The 16469-nt window shown below is 52.2% G+C and overlaps 5 protein-coding genes across 5 annotated transcripts; 1 reads left to right on the forward strand and 4 right to left on the reverse strand.

The window, feature by feature from the left end:
* Window positions 1–1117: 1117 nt before the first annotated feature.
* On the forward strand, window positions 1118–3316 carry COCVIDRAFT_96214 (hypothetical protein; the record flags this gene model as incomplete). Its single annotated transcript, XM_014702277.1, has 2 exons — window positions 1118–1326; window positions 1381–3316. 2 exons carry the CDS (start codon window positions 1118–1120, stop codon window positions 3314–3316), a joined length of 2145 nt encoding a protein of 714 aa, XP_014557763.1.
* Window positions 3317–3545: 229 nt separating this feature from the next.
* On the reverse strand, window positions 3546–5457 carry COCVIDRAFT_36840 (hypothetical protein; the record flags this gene model as incomplete). The annotated part of the gene is made up of 2 exons (XM_014702278.1): window positions 3546–4696; window positions 4815–5457. The coding sequence occupies 2 exons, from the start codon at window positions 5455–5457 to the stop codon at window positions 3546–3548; spliced, it is 1794 nt and encodes a 597-aa protein (XP_014557764.1).
* A 1381-nt stretch (window positions 5458–6838) lies between these two features.
* On the reverse strand, window positions 6839–7009 carry COCVIDRAFT_96381 (hypothetical protein; the record flags this gene model as incomplete). Its single annotated transcript, XM_014702279.1, has 1 exon — window positions 6839–7009. A coding segment is annotated over one exon (171 nt), but the record flags the coding sequence as incomplete, so codon positions are not given.
* Window positions 7010–8046: 1037 nt separating this feature from the next.
* On the reverse strand, window positions 8047–10426 carry COCVIDRAFT_15086 (hypothetical protein; the record flags this gene model as incomplete). The annotated part of the gene is made up of 3 exons (XM_014702203.1): window positions 8047–9604; window positions 9655–10192; window positions 10246–10426. The coding sequence occupies 3 exons, from the start codon at window positions 10424–10426 to the stop codon at window positions 8047–8049; spliced, it is 2277 nt and encodes a 758-aa protein (XP_014557689.1).
* A 915-nt stretch (window positions 10427–11341) lies between these two features.
* On the reverse strand, window positions 11342–16423 carry COCVIDRAFT_25705 (hypothetical protein; the record flags this gene model as incomplete). The annotated part of the gene is made up of 8 exons (XM_014702218.1): window positions 11342–11480; window positions 11529–14955; window positions 15006–15279; window positions 15330–15370; window positions 15423–15749; window positions 15803–15887; window positions 15936–15962; window positions 16010–16423. The coding sequence occupies 8 exons, from the start codon at window positions 16421–16423 to the stop codon at window positions 11342–11344; spliced, it is 4734 nt and encodes a 1577-aa protein (XP_014557704.1).
* Window positions 16424–16469: the final 46 nt, after the last annotated feature.

Here is a 16469-nt window from a genome sequence, read left to right on the forward strand (position 1 = left end):
TATGCAGACAGCTTGACGAGATTGCTGCGACTGTGCGAGCTGGGTCGCAGTGGAGACGGTAAGTATGTATGGCGGCGGCGGCGGGTGGGTGCCAGAGCCAGAGCCAGAGCCGGTGCCAGGGCAAAGAGGCTAGGGGCCAATGCTACCACGCCCTCTGGTGTCGCTGCCGACGGCGCTCTTTTTGCGTGGACTGGTGGATGGGCGGATGGGCTGGTTGGTGTACACACATGTGTAGATACACTGTGGGCATGAAGAGTATGCGAGGCAGTTGGGGGCGACGAGACGGCCGATGCGAGTCTTTGTTGCGGCCTATCGCATGGGGTCTGGTGGTGTTGGTGGAGGTCTTGTAGTAGCTATCATGCCGGCCGGCTGCCTGTGTCGACGCCCAGGCCCGCTGCTCCTTTGGGCTGCATGCCAGTGGGGTACACACTGCTCCTTTCAAAGGCACCGCATCCACCGCCTACGTACACACATCCTACTCCCACCACATACCTGCGCACGTCTCCCAGGACCCTATGTCCATCTGCTTGCATGGTGCAATATAAACAAAAGCAACCCTGCCCCGGCCTACAAAAAACAATGTCCAATGCATCTACGCCCCTACCTGCTCTCCTACCACTGCGGCATCAAGGGTCCCGGGCCTTGGCCTTGATACACACCTGTCCCTTTGGCTGCTAGGCCGGACGAGCCAGGCACAGGACTACATCATCGGGCCCACTTGTCGCTCTCTAGCTCCCTTTGTCAACGGCATCCAATTTGGGCGCCATGTATAGGCCCTCTGCTATCATCCAGCAACAAGCTCATCCCCGACCAAAGGCGAACAGAGTGCGTTGTTGCTGTCGCTGCTCGCCCTTCCGCGTGCCTGTGCGTCTGAGAAGCCGCAGAGATTGTGACTGCCCCTCGTAGTAAATGACAAGCCGAGTTCGAGCCAATCACACACGGCCTGATTAGTCACCCCTGCACTGCTTACTCATGCTCACCTCTGTAACTTTCCTCCTCGCCCCAACACCAACCAGCCGGCCAATGAGAATCACATGATGCCATAGTACCACCACATCCTACACAACTCTCTCCCACTCCGCCCAACGCATTGCGCGTCTTGCGCCCAGCCTTCGTAATGGCATACAAACGCACGCGTGCTCCTTCCCCGTCAGATACCCAGAAGCGCTCTCGCAGAGGGCCTTCCAAGTACGTCTTTCTGGGCACAGAGCTACCAGAAGAAGAAGCAGACGATGGCGCTTTCGTACCAGTATGGAAACAAACCGTGACCGACGAGCGCGGCAGACGCAGGCTACACGGTGCTTTCACCGGAGGCTTCAGTGCAGGGTAAGTTTTTGAGCCTGTTCTTCTGCGAGCGCAAGACTTCTTGACTATGCTAAGATACTTTAACACAGTTGGCTCTAAAGAAGGATGGACTCCAAAGACATTTGTGTCTTCCCGCGCCAATCGCCACAAAGACCAGTCCGCTGTTCAAGCACAACGCCCCGAGGATTTCATGGACGAGGAGGATCTCGCAGCTGCAGCCGAATCGCGCCAGTTGGAGACGGCGAACACGTTCGCTGGTATCGGCGAATCGGGACAACACAACGATGATGGATTGTTCGGCCTGTTCATGACCCAGGAAGAGACTATGGGTGTCAAGCTTGCCCAGAAAATGGGCTGGCGACGCGATCAGGGCATCGGTCGAAAAGTGCGCCGGAATGCAAACCTGGAAGATGGTGCAGCCGGTGCTCATCAAGACTCTGTACATTTATTCGCGCCGCCAGATGCGCGCATCATGAATATGCCAAAAGAGGAGGTGCGCCGCAAAGGCTTGGGCTACATTTCGGAGGCACAGCTGAGAGTCGTGGGCGAACAAGCCGAAGATCCATCTTCAAAGTTCAGCCTGCACTATCTCCCAGGCCCCAAAAAAGTGCCCGCTGTTAAAAAGCCCGCAGCCAACAAGTCCTCCTTCGGCGTGGGTGTCCTCAACGACACTGGCTCCGATGACGAGGATCCGTACGAATTGGGCCCTAAGATTACCTTCAACAAGACCATCGGCAAAGAAAAGAAAGGGAAAAAGCCGAGCAAATTTGCCAAACCAGGGGCTGGTGAGAAGCACGTCTTTGTTTCCAAAAAGAATCCATCGCAAGCTTTGGCTTTAATAAGTCGACCTTCTATAGACGGAAAGTCTCCGCTCAGGGGATTCGTATTCGCAACGGGTTTTACCGATGTTGCACGCAAGCCAAAATACCCACCCCCAAAGATACCTCCGGGCTGGAAGTCTTCTAAGAGTGCGACGTCAACGGCAGAATCAAAGGAATACCAGTCTGTTGCAGATGCAGCGAAAGCGTCGACTCTCAATACAAAGGATCGCTCAGCTTTGCTTGGCGAGAAACCTCTGCCCGGCAAGTCAATATTTGATTTCATACCCAAGGATGCTCGGGATCGCCTTGCTGCCCTGTCTGGCAAAGCCGATCTTCCCCAGGGTCTTGGAGAGTCTGCTCCAGAGGGGCACTTGCCTGCAAACAAAGCGGAGACAAAGAACTTGTGGAACCTTGTACCTCCTCTTGAGAAGAGTCTCGCTGCTGGTGCTCTTGCAAAGGGTGCGACTGGCTGGATGCCTTATGCAGAAGACTTGGACAAGCGCGCACGATATGTCGGCTTCCTGGAGCTGCGAGCTGGACTGAAAAACGATTTACCAGACCGCCCCGATGGAGTTTCAGTCTCAGATTGGGTCAAGGAGTTGCAAGAGTTTGCTCATGCAGCACAGGTTTTTAAACCAACTACTGGCATCATGGCATCACGGTTTACCTCGTCGTCATCCTCTACAATAGGCGGAAGTGATGGCGGCGGTGCAGCTGGTGACAATCTTCTAAGGCAGCCTGCAGCAAAGCCAGAGGATCCTGCTGAATCAGCTGCAAAACTGGGCATGTACGGTCCGATGACGCGAACTGCATTTCCTTTTCACCCTTCTCGGCTTTTGTGCAAGCGCTTCAACGTCAAGCCTCCGCCAGATATGCCACCGGAGTTTGACGAGGGCGAAAGCAGCTTCAAGCCACATACTGGGGAGGCCGTTTCCAAAGCCACAATGGATAGGTTGCAGCATGAGTTTTTGACGAATGGTTCTGCTCTTCAGCGCCCAGCTTGGATGAATCAGCCGGCCGCAGCTTCTGCTTCACCTGCTGCAGCTGCTGATGTCTCTGCGGCGACCACTACACAGACGGGGCACGCGACTGTGGATGTGGAGAAGAACGATGCACTTTTGAATAATAGGGCGTCTGAAGATGTGTTTAAGGCTATTTTTGGTGATGACGACGATGACGACGACGAATGAGGATGCTAGACTTGGTGTTTGTATATGCATGTTAGTAGATGTTTATTCAGCCTAGGCATTCTTACTCTTCTCTGCGATCTAACTGCACCAATTTCACCTAAACGATTTCTTTTAAAATATACCACATTCCATTATTCTTGTTACTTCTCATGCCTATAGTACAAATAACATTGCAAGTCATCCACCAACTCCGAGACCACACATAGAAATCACAATCATAACCACACCCTCACACCTTATCTTCTCTCTTCCTCTTCCTCACCGACAACCACCTCCTCCCCCCATCATACACCTTCCTCGTCCAACTCCTCGTAACAATCTTGCCCTCAAACGTGCCACTAACCCAACTAAACAGCACCAACAACGCCGCACTGGCCCCAAACACATAGCCAAAGCTATGCCAATAGCTCCCCATCTCAAACACCAAGTCCTTGAACTGAATGCTAAAATACCCCGTCATCAGCGTGACCGGCGTAAACAAGATGGTAATCTTCGCAAGCAGCAGCGTAACCCACGTGAGCCGCTCCACACTATACGACTCCTTGATGGCAATAAGATTGAAATTCATCATGACAAGCGACTCCTTCTGATCGAGGCACTCCTGTATCTCGCTGAGCGCATACAGCACAATGCGGTCTTTGAGGCGCTCGAAGCGGACGCGGGCTGCGGAGCTCAGGGCTACACCTAGCAGGCTATCTGCTTCGGGGATGAGGGCGCCAGGCGGGAGCGACGTCACAGCCGCAGCTGGGGCCTCGCCGAATGCGTAGGTGGAAGATAGCGATGCGTCGCCGGAGAGGATATGCGAGTTCTTGAGGGAAGCGAGAGTGACTTCTTGTTTGCGGAGGACGCGCTCGATGATGAGTTCGTAGCTTTGATATACACGCTTTAGCACGCTGAGTTGGCAGCCGATGTGGTGGAGTTGGTCGACATGAGTCAGATTGGCTTTTACGAGCATTTCACGACGGAGCCGGTCGAGTTCTGCGCCGTAGCCTTGTTCGCGGCGGGAGATGATGTCAAAGGTTGCGCCCCAGTCTTCGAAGAGGTAGTAGAAGAGGAGGCCCGGGGCGTCGGTGGGGCGGTGGGCGGTTTCTTCTTGGCTTCTACCTAGGCGCTGGCGGAGGGGCAGTTGGACCAGGGCGGCGTCGCGGAGGGGGGTGGGTGCTTTGCTGAGTTGGCGGAAGACGTTGACGAGGTTGCGGCGGGTGGTGAAGAGGGTGCGCAGGTCTTGGGCTGTGAGGGTGCCGTTGGAGAAGGGGAAGGGGTCTTCGGAGATGGAGATTACGGTTTTGCCTTCGCAGAGGGCGAGCCAGTTCCAGACGCGACTGCCTTGGGGGACTTCTCTGCTTTGGTCTTCCCAGTCATCGTGGTGTTGAGTGTTTACTGGTTTGCTGCGTACATTGTATAGTGCGTTGTAGCCGATGCACATATCTATGCCTCAGTTAGCAAAATCCTTTTCTTACATTCTGATCAGTTACAAAAGGAAGTTGCACAAACTCACATCTTCGGCCCTTGTCCACAGTACTCCAATGCCATACATCATTCACCAGCTGGTAGTGACCCATGTCCCGCACCATCTCCATCTGTGTAGACTGCATCATGCTCGTCATACCAATGCTCGACTCTTCATCCAGTATCTCTTCGTTTGCTTGTCTCGCTCTCTCCCTGACTGAATTGTCCTTTTCACCGCTGCCCGATTTGTGCGATATCAGTGACCTCAGAGTTGAAGAGCTCTTCTTTGCTCGCAGCGAAGTCCCAGTGCGTGGGTTTATGGGGTCACTCTTCATCAGGCCCATAAGACGTGGTGTAAAGTCAAAGTGTGTAGCCAGCGTCCGGATCAGATCCTTCTGGTTGTAAGGCATCCATATGTGGATCCATCGTGTATGCAACTCTGTCGGCCTTGGTGCGTTGAGCAGCTTCTCATATGACTGTGCATCAAGGTCGAAAGCACAGTAGGCTTTGTCTTCGCCAAAGTCAATACAGAAGTTGTTACTCCGGGGATCTCTGGTCTGCCTGTCAAAGAGATCAAAGTTGCGTTCTGAGTCGAAATCTCGGAAGCAGTATCGGATGTTTTCGTCTTCTAGATCCTGGTAGTAGGCTGGAAGGTCCTCTGCAGGTGATGCGGGCCTGAAAGGAGAAGCCATGGCTTTGGGTTTGGAAGTGGGCATATGCGGAGGCTGTCTCATGGTAATGGTAGTGATGGTAATTAGCTCTCTTGCTTAGATGACGATCATATCCACAGGTTGTAAGGCTGGTGATATGATTTTGTGCTGTCACGTTCGGTGATCGTGGGTCGTGTGTATTGCTCAACAGGCCCGTCACGCGGCTTCGTGGGCAGGCAGATAGGCACCTGGACAAGAGTCTCACTTTGTCGCAAGCTAACCAGCCTCGCGACTGCTCGTGCAGTTTTTCGACTCTTCATTATGATTCACTTACGAGAGAAGAAGTCTCGTACGTATTGTTAGGCTGTCCTCGGGCAGTACAAGGCTTGGTGTCGCGATCGGTGCGCTTCTGGAGGGTGACCTCGCGACCACATCTCATCCACCCATCCTTGTTCTGTGTGTTACTTTTGGCAAGCTACTCTCACAAAAACAGTCTCAAGTATCAGCGGAGGCGGCGGAAGTATTGAGATGTCATGCTGAACGACCACCCTTTGTACACCGAGAGCATCTGGGGAACCCATCAGCCACCCCAATGACGTAGCCCCTCTCCCGCATGTGACACACGCAGAAAATAGATCGCAGATAAACGAAACCCCAAACTCCTTACCTAGCCCATTCCCCCCATGTCTCAATCAAGCACAAGACAATCACAAGCTGACTCGAACCAAAAAAAACCCCCCGCCTCACAGCACACACGCTAGACAACCCTCTGGTCCTAAGATCCCTACTTACCTCGGCCAAAAGCGGATTGGACCCCCCAACACAACCAACACGCAAAAAGTCCCACCCAACTAGCAAACTATACTACCAAGGTAGCAAGTCAGCTTCATGCAGCGGGCGGCCGGACGCGAACAAATATACCAGAACAGGCAATTACGGCGTTATTACCATTGATCATAGCATCTGGGTAGGGCCTGAACACTCGTTCATGGTTGCCCCCTGGGGTCAAATCCACACCCATGATTGATCGACGGCATGAAACTCTCTCTCTTTGCTCTCTCTTTTTCTTTCCCCGAATAGGTAACTTTTGGGGGTATGCGTGTGCGCAAGTGATCATGTAGATGATCAACCGTAGATTACTGTCACACCCCAGGCAAGTCTAGCAGAAGGGTTAACCCTTGTACTTGGGGGGAAATCGGTGGCTTGATTTTTTTTTTGCTTATAATTAAACTAACTGTAGATCACGGGTTGGTAAGTAGTGAAAGGAGAAAGAGAGGGGGAGAGAGAGAGATATAGGAATATGCCGCTTCTGTCACTTTGCGTGTGTACGCACACACAGATGTGTGTGTGTGTGTGTGTGTTATGTGAACATAATAAACATCCAAGCTGACGATTCCGCAAAAAACAAAAGCAGGGGAAAAAATTAGGAAAGGAAAAAAAAGAGACCGAAGACCGGCCGTTCCGCGGGTTCTCTTGGTCTACGGGTGGGCGGTCGGTGGCGGACAATCACAAAAGGAGGGCGGGAGGGGGGGGGGGAACGGACGGAAGAGAGAAGCTTCTCCCATTTTCCTGCGGGAGTAACAACCCGGAGCAAAGAGTAACACTCCGCTGTAATCTACGGTTTTTGCAACGAATTACTGCTTTGGGTAGGTCTTGGCACGGATTTGGGAAAAAAGACCTTTTGTCCTCGGCTCGCGCGGACTACGGTGGGTGCGTGGGGTCCGGTGGTCGTATGACTTTTTTTGTGTTTGTGATTACTGGGTTGGAGGTTTTTTCTTGTCTCTTTTTCATCCTCGTTGTAAGAGAGTGTAAGGAAAGTGTAGAGAGGGGAATGGGAGGGGTGTAATGGGGTATATCTCTTGGTGTGCTCAAGATGTCAGAATCGCTACATGGAGGTGTAGTACTATAGGGGGGCTGACCTCTCGGTGCACAATGGTCCGGACAGCACATGTGCTTACCACTCAGTAGTCCGATACTTCCAAGAGGGGGGGGGGAAATCTCGCAGTTTAGTCAGAGCTTGACTGATCACTGTTTCGATCAAATTGACGGAATTGGTGAATACATGTTTCATTTTCTCCGGTGCACCCTTATTTCGTCATCGTACAAAAAAGCAAATAGTCGGTCCACACGATATATGCTACAGATTACAATCGAAAGACGAGTCCCATCTCTACACGACCCACAGCCAATCCATTTTGTCCAGGGCCCTTGAATATCAGTTCGATGTCTATTGTATCGTTAAACATTCTAACACCAATCAAAAGTCCCTGCAAAGAAGCAACCAGACTACTTCCCTTCCTTAGACACAAAGATAAAACATCATATTCACACAAACCAATGCTACGCTATCTATGCTCGCAGTCAAAACAAACAACAACAACAACAACAACAACAACAACAACAACAACAACAACAACAACAAATACATATACAAAAAAGCGAGTGCCAAACACAAACCAAAAAAAAGAGCTGTCAAAATCTCAGGGTCCCTCCCCTCCGCGCGCCTTGCAACGCCCCAGGGTATATATATATCTACTACTACTACAATGCCTTGTATGGTTGCATGTTCAACTCCCCATCTCTTTTTCCCTCTTTAAACTCTACAAAGTCTTGAAAAAACACTCTCTCTTTCTATAGCTCGATAACCTCTTGTGGCGACGACTCTTGCAGTGGCTCACTTGTCGTCGTCGACGATGAACCAAACACTTCTTTAATCTCATCTGCGTCCATGGTGCTGACAAAGGCGCGCTTGACAAACTTGAACCAGTGCTTGGATGGCTTGTGCTTCTTGTGGTGTTTGCCCTTCTTGCCCTTCTTTCCCTTTCCTTTTGCTGCGTCGTATTCTCCAGTCGTCGTCTCTTCACTGGCGTCCTCTTCAATATCCTCTACTTCTTCTATTTGAGTCGTCTTTTGCTCATTTGATGCAATTTTACGTGCGTATTCGACCCATCGGCGTACGGTGAGATCGGGGAATCCCTTGTCTTTCCGTGTATCGTATTCTACTTCAAAAACAAACTCCTTTGGATGTGGCTCGGGCCGCGGCTGTTTGCCTTGGTGCTTCTTGTGCTTTCCTTCCTTCCACTTGTTGTTCTCGATCTTGCCATCCGAGTCGATACTAAGTCCAAAAATGGTGGTGACAGAGAGGTCATTTGTAGAAGTGCTTAGACGATCGGATGGGCCGGAGGGAGGCTCAACAAAATCGTTATTGATGTGCGTCAGGTTTGCGTAGTATTGAACAATACGTGTCCATGTAAGCGGTTGAGGTGAATAGGCCGGGCCAGGAGGGGCTGACTTTGATGGCCCTTCTGGAACCTTGAACTTGTACTTTCGCGGCCCCTTTTTGTCCTTCTTGCCCTTGTGCTTCTTCTTCGCAGTTTCTACCTTGTCCAAATGCTCTTCATCGTCAAAATCATCCCCGATTGAAATTGGCTGCTGATCGGCAGGGCTCTCGATTCCGGACGGGCTGCTAGGACTGGAAGACACGCTCAAGTGTTCTAATCCGGAGATATTGTACTCAATGATGCGCAGTGTCGGGAAGTAGTTGGGTACTACGCTGGGAGAAACGTGCGATACCGCGTAGCGTTCGGCGTATTTACCCCCGATTTCCTCGAGATATTTCTTCTTCTGTTCTTTCTTATCTTTTGACAACTTCAAGACCTTTGACATCAGCCATGCCCATGTCGACTCTTCCTCATCATCCTCTTCAACATCCTGTTTCTTAGACTTGTTCGACTTCGCTGGGGGAGCAGGCAAGCGGGCCCAAACGTTGCGTAGGTCTAGCAGATAATCAGATGCCGACGCTAGCGTGACCTCGCCATCGACATATAACGTCGTCTCATTGTCCAGAGAAGCCGTGTTCCATGCAGCATTCATCCTGCCGTTCTCGGTATCCTTTTCAATGTGATCAAAATCTTGGACTATGAAGTGGTCAATGTTCATGTGTCCGTAGAGACTGCCGACCAAGACATCCCTGAACTGGCGCACAAAAAGCGCATATTTTTGCCAACATGTCTCGTCCCAGCTCTCTTTGCTATCGACGCGAGCGGGGGGCACGTGGCCTAGAAGCATGGCTTTCATGCCGCGCTCTCGTAGGATCTGAAGCTGAATGCGCAGCCATTCCATGTGTTCGTAGCCGGGTTCGTGTTTCTTCGCGCAGCCGTCGACAGCTGAGTTTGATGTGAAGAAGTATCTGGAATTGTTAGAAAATGATCCAAAAGTGCATTTTCTGCTGTCACATACATGGTGTTCAGGCTGATAGCAGCCAGCTTGCCAGGGATCACCTCGACGGAGAACCATCCACCCTGTTGGAACTGATGTCTTTGTGCCTCGGGTATGAATCCACGCCAGATATCCAAGTAATTCATCGTCCAGGAATTTGGGCCGCTAGTGAAGATGTTGTGAGGCATAATGTCGTTGTTGCCAAAAGTTGGCACAATGGGAATGACAAAATCGTTGGTGCCATGGCCAGGCTTGGAATTTCCAAAGACCTCTACAAATTTCGAGACCATGAACTTGTTCTGGTCGACAATCTGATCGTGTGTTCGCGGTATCTCCTCGTCATTGTCGTGGCGCGCCGAGTCGCCTGTCCATATGATGAAGTCGATTTCATCCTTGATGTTGTCTTGTATCCATTGAAACGTCTGGTTGACCAGGGCAAAAGGAGAGTCGCAGCCCGTCGTCTCTGCGCCGTAGATGCCCGCGGGTCCTCGTTTTCGGTGGCATGCTGCGCCGGCTTCTGTGCTGGAATATGTCTTGTAGAAAGGGTCTGGGTGGAAGTCTGCATAATGACGTGAGCTACTGGCAAACTGCGAGGGGACCTGGCCGACGTACCCGTGATATGGAGGAACCTCCCCGTGAGCCTGCGGGCGCCATTCGCGCGGCTGCTTGCATCTACTGGGCCTGGATTGCGGCTGCTATCTGCGTCGCCAACCGCGTTAATAGGCGGGGCCGCGGTCGCATGGTGTACCCAGAAGAGCAGGCCGCTGATCAGGGCGTGCTTTGTACACAGCATGACTACGATGACCAGAGAGCGAGAGGAGAGCAAGAAACAGCGCGAGCGACTCTCTGCAAGCGTCTTTAAGAGTGTCGCGCGACTGTATGACCCCGAGTCTTTCCAGAAACACCGAAGACACCCTGATGGCGCCTGCTGGAGAAACCAAGGCCCAACGCGAAGCCACGCCTGCGGGCACGATCCTTCGCAAACCCTTGCCATTGGAGCGTCATCGCCCCAACGCTAGTCACACCCACGCCCGTCACCCACACCCCTCCCCCAGATGCAGACATCAACAGACATGACCGACGCCGCACATGTCTTGCTCGTGTGACTACCCCAGACAACAGAAAGAGAGAAAAAAAATCACTCACCACATCACACCATGCCTTACACAGCAATGACATGTCGACGGGAATAACGGCCTAGCAGCTTCATTGCCCTTCTTGCCCCCACACAGATGCCTAGTCTACTACGACTACTACTACACCACACCGCTCAGGCTGACGTCGGCCTTCGTAGACACCATGTTCTCTGCTACGGAATAAATGACAAGACCCCATGTGCCACAAATGCCGCAAATGCCCCCATCACCAGTCCTTGAGCGATTTTCTTTTTGGTATGCGCCGCCCCGCAAGAAACAAACACCCTTGGTCACACCCTTGCGGGCAATGGCCATGCAATACAGGAACAAGTAGAAGAAAAAGTAGAAGTTGAAGAGCAAGCAGAAAAGTCTCCAACATTGCCCTGCCCGTACCTAGTCATGTCTTGAGTACTTCAACAGAGCCAAACACCTACGCTATGCTGAAAATATACGTGACGCCCCGTCACCGTGAAAAAGAAAATCCAAAACTCCCATATGATGATGTTGATAATGATGATCAATCCCGGCCGTGCTATTCACAACAATCATGTGCCGCCTCTGTGCGACCAATCTCAAGCCCCATTCTTTTGTCCGTTGGTCGCCGTTGAACTTGCCGCTGGCTTCTCCGAATTCAGCATCTTGAGGTACATGCCCTTAATCGCCGGAACAGTCACTCCGGGCCGAGGCCAGTGGTTGTTGATTGTGTAACTCCTGCTGCTTGTTAGCATGTGCACTACAACACAATATTGCTGCACCTACCATAGTCGCTCCTCGAGTTCGGCATTGTCCCGAGTTTCTGCCCGAATAAAGTTGCCAATCGCAATCAGCTCAATCTTCAGCACCTTGACCATAGCATCCTTCTGTGGATAGTTCTTCGGGGTTGCCTTCTTGAGCCGGCTGAGATTGTCGCGCACAGGCCGAAGTCGCCGCTCAACGAACTCCTCTGGCTTCTTCTCCTTGACCTTGGGGGTCTCAACGCTGCGGTCAGGTACTTGGCTCTGGCTGTGCGAACGTGGTCGGTCCTCGGATAGACGGGGACGCTGTCTATCCACGTCGCCGCTAATCTTTCGCCGGTTCTCTGGCGTCCCGTTCCGGTCGGCATGTTGCTGCCGACGGTCAATACTTCCTCGGTCGTTGCGGTGCTCCTTGCGATGGCCATCAGACGGCCGGTACTGGTCGCTATGCCTAGGGCGATCATCACGGTTCCTATCATGATGACGTCCATCTGTTCGGCTATCGGGACGTCGGATGTCGCTGCTGCTGTGTGCACGGTGCGAGGGACGCTCCGAATCACGTGATTGCATGCGACGCATCGCACTACCTGGTCCAGGGCTAGCAGCACCGCTCGATCCCTTCTCTGCGCGACGTGCCACGCCAAGATGATGCTTCTTGTTGTTGCGATGATGGTTCTCCATCAACCGCTTGATATTTGGATCGGAAGTGCTCTTGTCTTTGAGAACTGTAAGGAGGTAGTTCGCACGACGGACCAAGTGCACAGCTCCAGGAGACTTGGCATTCTTGTCTTCGCCCTTGGTCCGCTCCTCCTTCTTGTCCACACGGTGCTCCTCTAGATAGAACTTGTCCGTCAGTCCCAGTTCTGGATCATCGCGGATGGGAATCCACGCTCCGTAACCATGGCGTTGGATACCAATACAGAGCATACCGTCCTCACGCGCACCCCAAGAGCAAGAATAGCTTGCTGGCTTGATGGCGTCTGGGACACGGAAGTTGCGCCAGTCTGGAGTGGCTTCGACAGCTTCCTTGAGAATGCGCATCTCTACGGGCCGCTCAAGAATAGTCTCTGCGTTGACCTTCTTCACATCACCATAATCGAAGAGTACGGCCTTTTTATCCTTCTTGGTAAGGGCACGCTTAGCCTCAATCTCTAGGTTCTTGAGTCTAGTCTGCTCCTCCTTGACGAGCTGTGTGCTCTTCTCGATAATCTCATCCAGAGTGGCTTTGACGACGCCCATGTCACGACCAACCAGTCTAGCTGCGCGCAGAATCTCATCGCCACGCTCCTCAAGCGAGCCATAGCGACAGTACGCCGTGATGAGATTGCGCGCCTCTTTGGTATTGAGCGGCCGCTTCGGATCACGCTTGATGTTGTCGTCTGCGTCGGATTGGTCGTCGTCATCGACGTCGATCTGAGACGCCTCGAGCGCGCGTTTCTTCGCAGCTCGTTGTTCTCGTGCGCTGGCTGAGGCGGCCTTGCGCTTCCGAGGTGCATTCTCTTCGAGCAGCTTTTGCGTTTCTTCTTCGTCTTTACGCTGCTGAATGTCTGCTTTGACAGCTTCGAGTTCTTCTTTGGGAATGATGTCGTCCCACTCGAGATCGATCTTGACATCCGTGTATTCAAAGTTCTTCAAGAACTCTTCACCACCGTCAGATGTGAGACCAGCGGCCTGCTCTGTCTTGTGCTCTTCGGCATTCTCCAAAACAGAGTCAATGTCAAGCTCTTCAAGCTTCTTCTGGTTGCCGGACTGCTCAAACATCTTTTGTCCGCGGCGCTTGAGAATGTTGTTGATGTCATCGGCAGAGTTTGGCTCGGCAGCAGCACGGCTCATCTTGTCGTTCAGCTCCTTTTGCTGACGATCAGTCACACCACGCTGAATTGTGATGAACTCGAGCATGCGCTTGTTTCGAGCGCGCTCCAGAATCTCCTCTTCAATGGTGTCCTTTGAGACCAGACGATAGACGCTCACAGGCTTCTGCTGCCCGATACGATGAGCACGAGCCATGGCTTGCAAGTCGGCCTGAGGATTCCAGTCGGAATCGAAAATGACGACAGTGTCAGCGGTCATCAAGTTGATACCAAGACCACCAGCCCTAGTAGACAACAAGAAGCAATAGTCCTCGCTGCCGGGAGCATTGAAATGATCAATAGCAATCTTTCGCTCTGCCGCTGGGACTGTTCCGTCCAGTCTCTGGAACGCGTAGTTGCGCAACTTGAGGTAGTCGGTCAAGATATCCAACATGTGGACCATCTGACTGAAGATAAGCACGCGATGACCATCGGCTTTCAACTTGCCGAGTAGTCGATCGAGCAGCATCATCTTACCACTAGAGGTAATGAGCGCTTTTAGCGTTTCCTCCTTTGAACAGCCGTTCTTCACAAGCTTGCTCTCAGCATTAGGGAAAAGCAGAGCGTGGTTGCTAGCCTTCTTCAGCTCCATAACGATGTTCAATAGAGACTGCTTGTGGCCAACGCCTCCCTCGTTCAGAGCCTCATAGTTACGGGTAAGGATGTTCTTATAGTATTCGAGTTGAATGTCGGAGAGTTCAACACGGAGAATCTTCTCAGACTTGGGAGGCAAATCATTCTCTACCTTCTCCTTGGTACGACGAATCATATAAGGTTGAATGGCAGAACTGAGTTCGGCAAGCTTCTGGCTAGCGTCTTCCGAAGACAGATCAACATGCTCGTCGACAGAGATCTTTCCTGGCATCAGGAAATCCATCAATGCTGCTAGTTCACCTAGCGTGTTTTGGATAGGGGTACCAGTGATGAGCAGTCGACAGGGCGCGTTGAATGCCGTTAACCGTTCATAGAGCTGTGACTCACGATTCTTCAATCGGTGAGCCTCGTCAACAGCAAGGAATTGCCACTTGATGCTCTGCAAGAACTGCCAGTCGGCAAGGACGTATTCGTACGTGGTCAAGAGGACATTGAACTTGACCTTCTTTGGGTTATTGTCTACGAGAAGCTCCTTCTCCTTGATGATGTTGCGGGCCTCCTCTCTGCCAGTGTAGATGACATAGTTGACGTCGGGGGTCCAGTTGTTGAAAGTGTCTGCCCATGCGGGCATAGTAGACAGTGGCACAACGCAGATCATTGGTCCATCCTGTCTACGGTCATGCCTTAGCCAGTTGATGAATGAGACGGTCTGCACTGTTTTTCCTAGACCCATCTCATCGGCTAGGATGACATTGGTGCCTCGACACCAGTTGTGCGCAAGGAAGTTGACACCCTGAAGTTGGAAGGACCTCAGTTGCCCAAACTTGATGTAGTCGGGCTGTGTATCCATCTTGACAAACTTTCTGCGGGTATTGGGATTTGACTCGCGAAGATCGGAGGTAGGTCGATTTGCTGAGCGGTCGAGATAGCGGTCGATCTCAGTCTGCGACAGACGGCTGACGAGTGATGCCGGCTCCCATGTGCAGAACTCATACGTCAGTCCTTTCCCTGCAATATTGTTAGGGAGTTAAGATGAGGATTGACACGGATAAGCTTACACTTGACAAAGTACTCCGTCTCATCCTCGCCATCCCGCGTGTCAATGACACGCTCAACGATATGGAAATCAAGCTGACTCTCACGCTCAGCTTCACGCGCAACCATATGCTGTTCAAACTCCTCTGGATCTTCGTTCTTGCGGCTGTGATAATACATATCGTTCTGGACGGGGCCCTTGTAGTAATTGTCTAGTTTGCGGATGCCTTTGTAGGCAGATGCTGTCTTGTAGTCTTCCCATGTTGAATGGTAGTGTGCCTTGTCCTGCCATTTGATCTGGTACTACATTAGTATCGTGAATAGTGATGGCCAGCGAGTGTGTTTACCAAATATTCAAAGTCGTGCTTGTCAAAGGACGGATCAATCTCTGCACTTCATTAGCAAGAGTGCCGACACACATCTTGGTTGTTCTCCATTACCTAATCCGTCTTTTGGCCGATGGTCGAGGATCTTGTCGATGACGGGGCCACTGTCTTCCACAGCGTTCGCCCAGTAGGCCGAGGTCATCTCGTCTTCCTCTTCCGCAAATTCATCCTCATCATCCTCTTCGTTGTAATTCGCCACCTGGGCTGTGCGACGTGCAGAAAATCGGACCTCGGCTTGCGAGGGAGGCTCACGACCTGCAGCAACAGCATGCTGACGTTGGCGTTGCTTCTTGGTCGGAATATTGCGACGGGCTCCAACATAGCCATCTGACTCTGAATCAGAGCCAGTAGAGCGATAGACTGGTGTTGGTTGGTTTGAGGCTAGATGGACATATTAACCCTGCTCTGGACAGGAGGGGTATGGGTAGACAAACTCTTGCGCGAGGCTGTCCTCTGTCGCTTGCGTGGCTGGTCTGAATCGTAATCATCATCATCCTCTTCTTCATCACTACTATCGACCTGAGTCATATCAGTACCGGTTTCTAACATCGACTGAGGCTTACTTACAACGCGACGACTAGGACGGGCGCGACCCTGGGACGAAGTTAGCTTACATACGGAGGGAGCTTGAAGTTACGTACGCTGCGACGCAGGCCATATAGCTCTGGGTTCTGCTCAATATAATCTTCTTTTTCAACGCTTGCCTTGCGCTTCGTCGGCCTTGTCGACTCTTGGGACGAGCTCCGAGCGCGGTCGCTCTCTGCCTGCTCAGACGGCGGTGACTCAGAGTCGTAATCACCATCCGGCTCGCCCTCGGCATCCACGTCCTCGGAAGAGTCTGAAGCAGCAGCTACCTCGTCGTCCTCATCGTATTCCTCTCCCGGCGCGTCGACATCGGAGGCCTGGGCGGCTGCGGCGTGCTCTCCCGCGTCGGACGCATCGCTGTCACTGGAGTTGGAGGAGCTGTCGGCAGCCATTACATGGGCGGCAAGAGGCGACAAATGACCGTTTGTGTATGGCAGGGAAGCAACATGGCCCGGCGAAGAGGGCATCATGATGGACGCGGCTGTAGAAGATGGTCAGCACGATATTTCAAGCTCC

This window comes from Bipolaris victoriae (assembly GCF_000527765.1).
Source record: "Bipolaris victoriae FI3 unplaced genomic scaffold scaffold_32, whole genome shotgun sequence".
Classification (NCBI taxonomy): domain Eukaryota; kingdom Fungi; phylum Ascomycota; class Dothideomycetes; order Pleosporales; family Pleosporaceae; genus Bipolaris; species Bipolaris victoriae.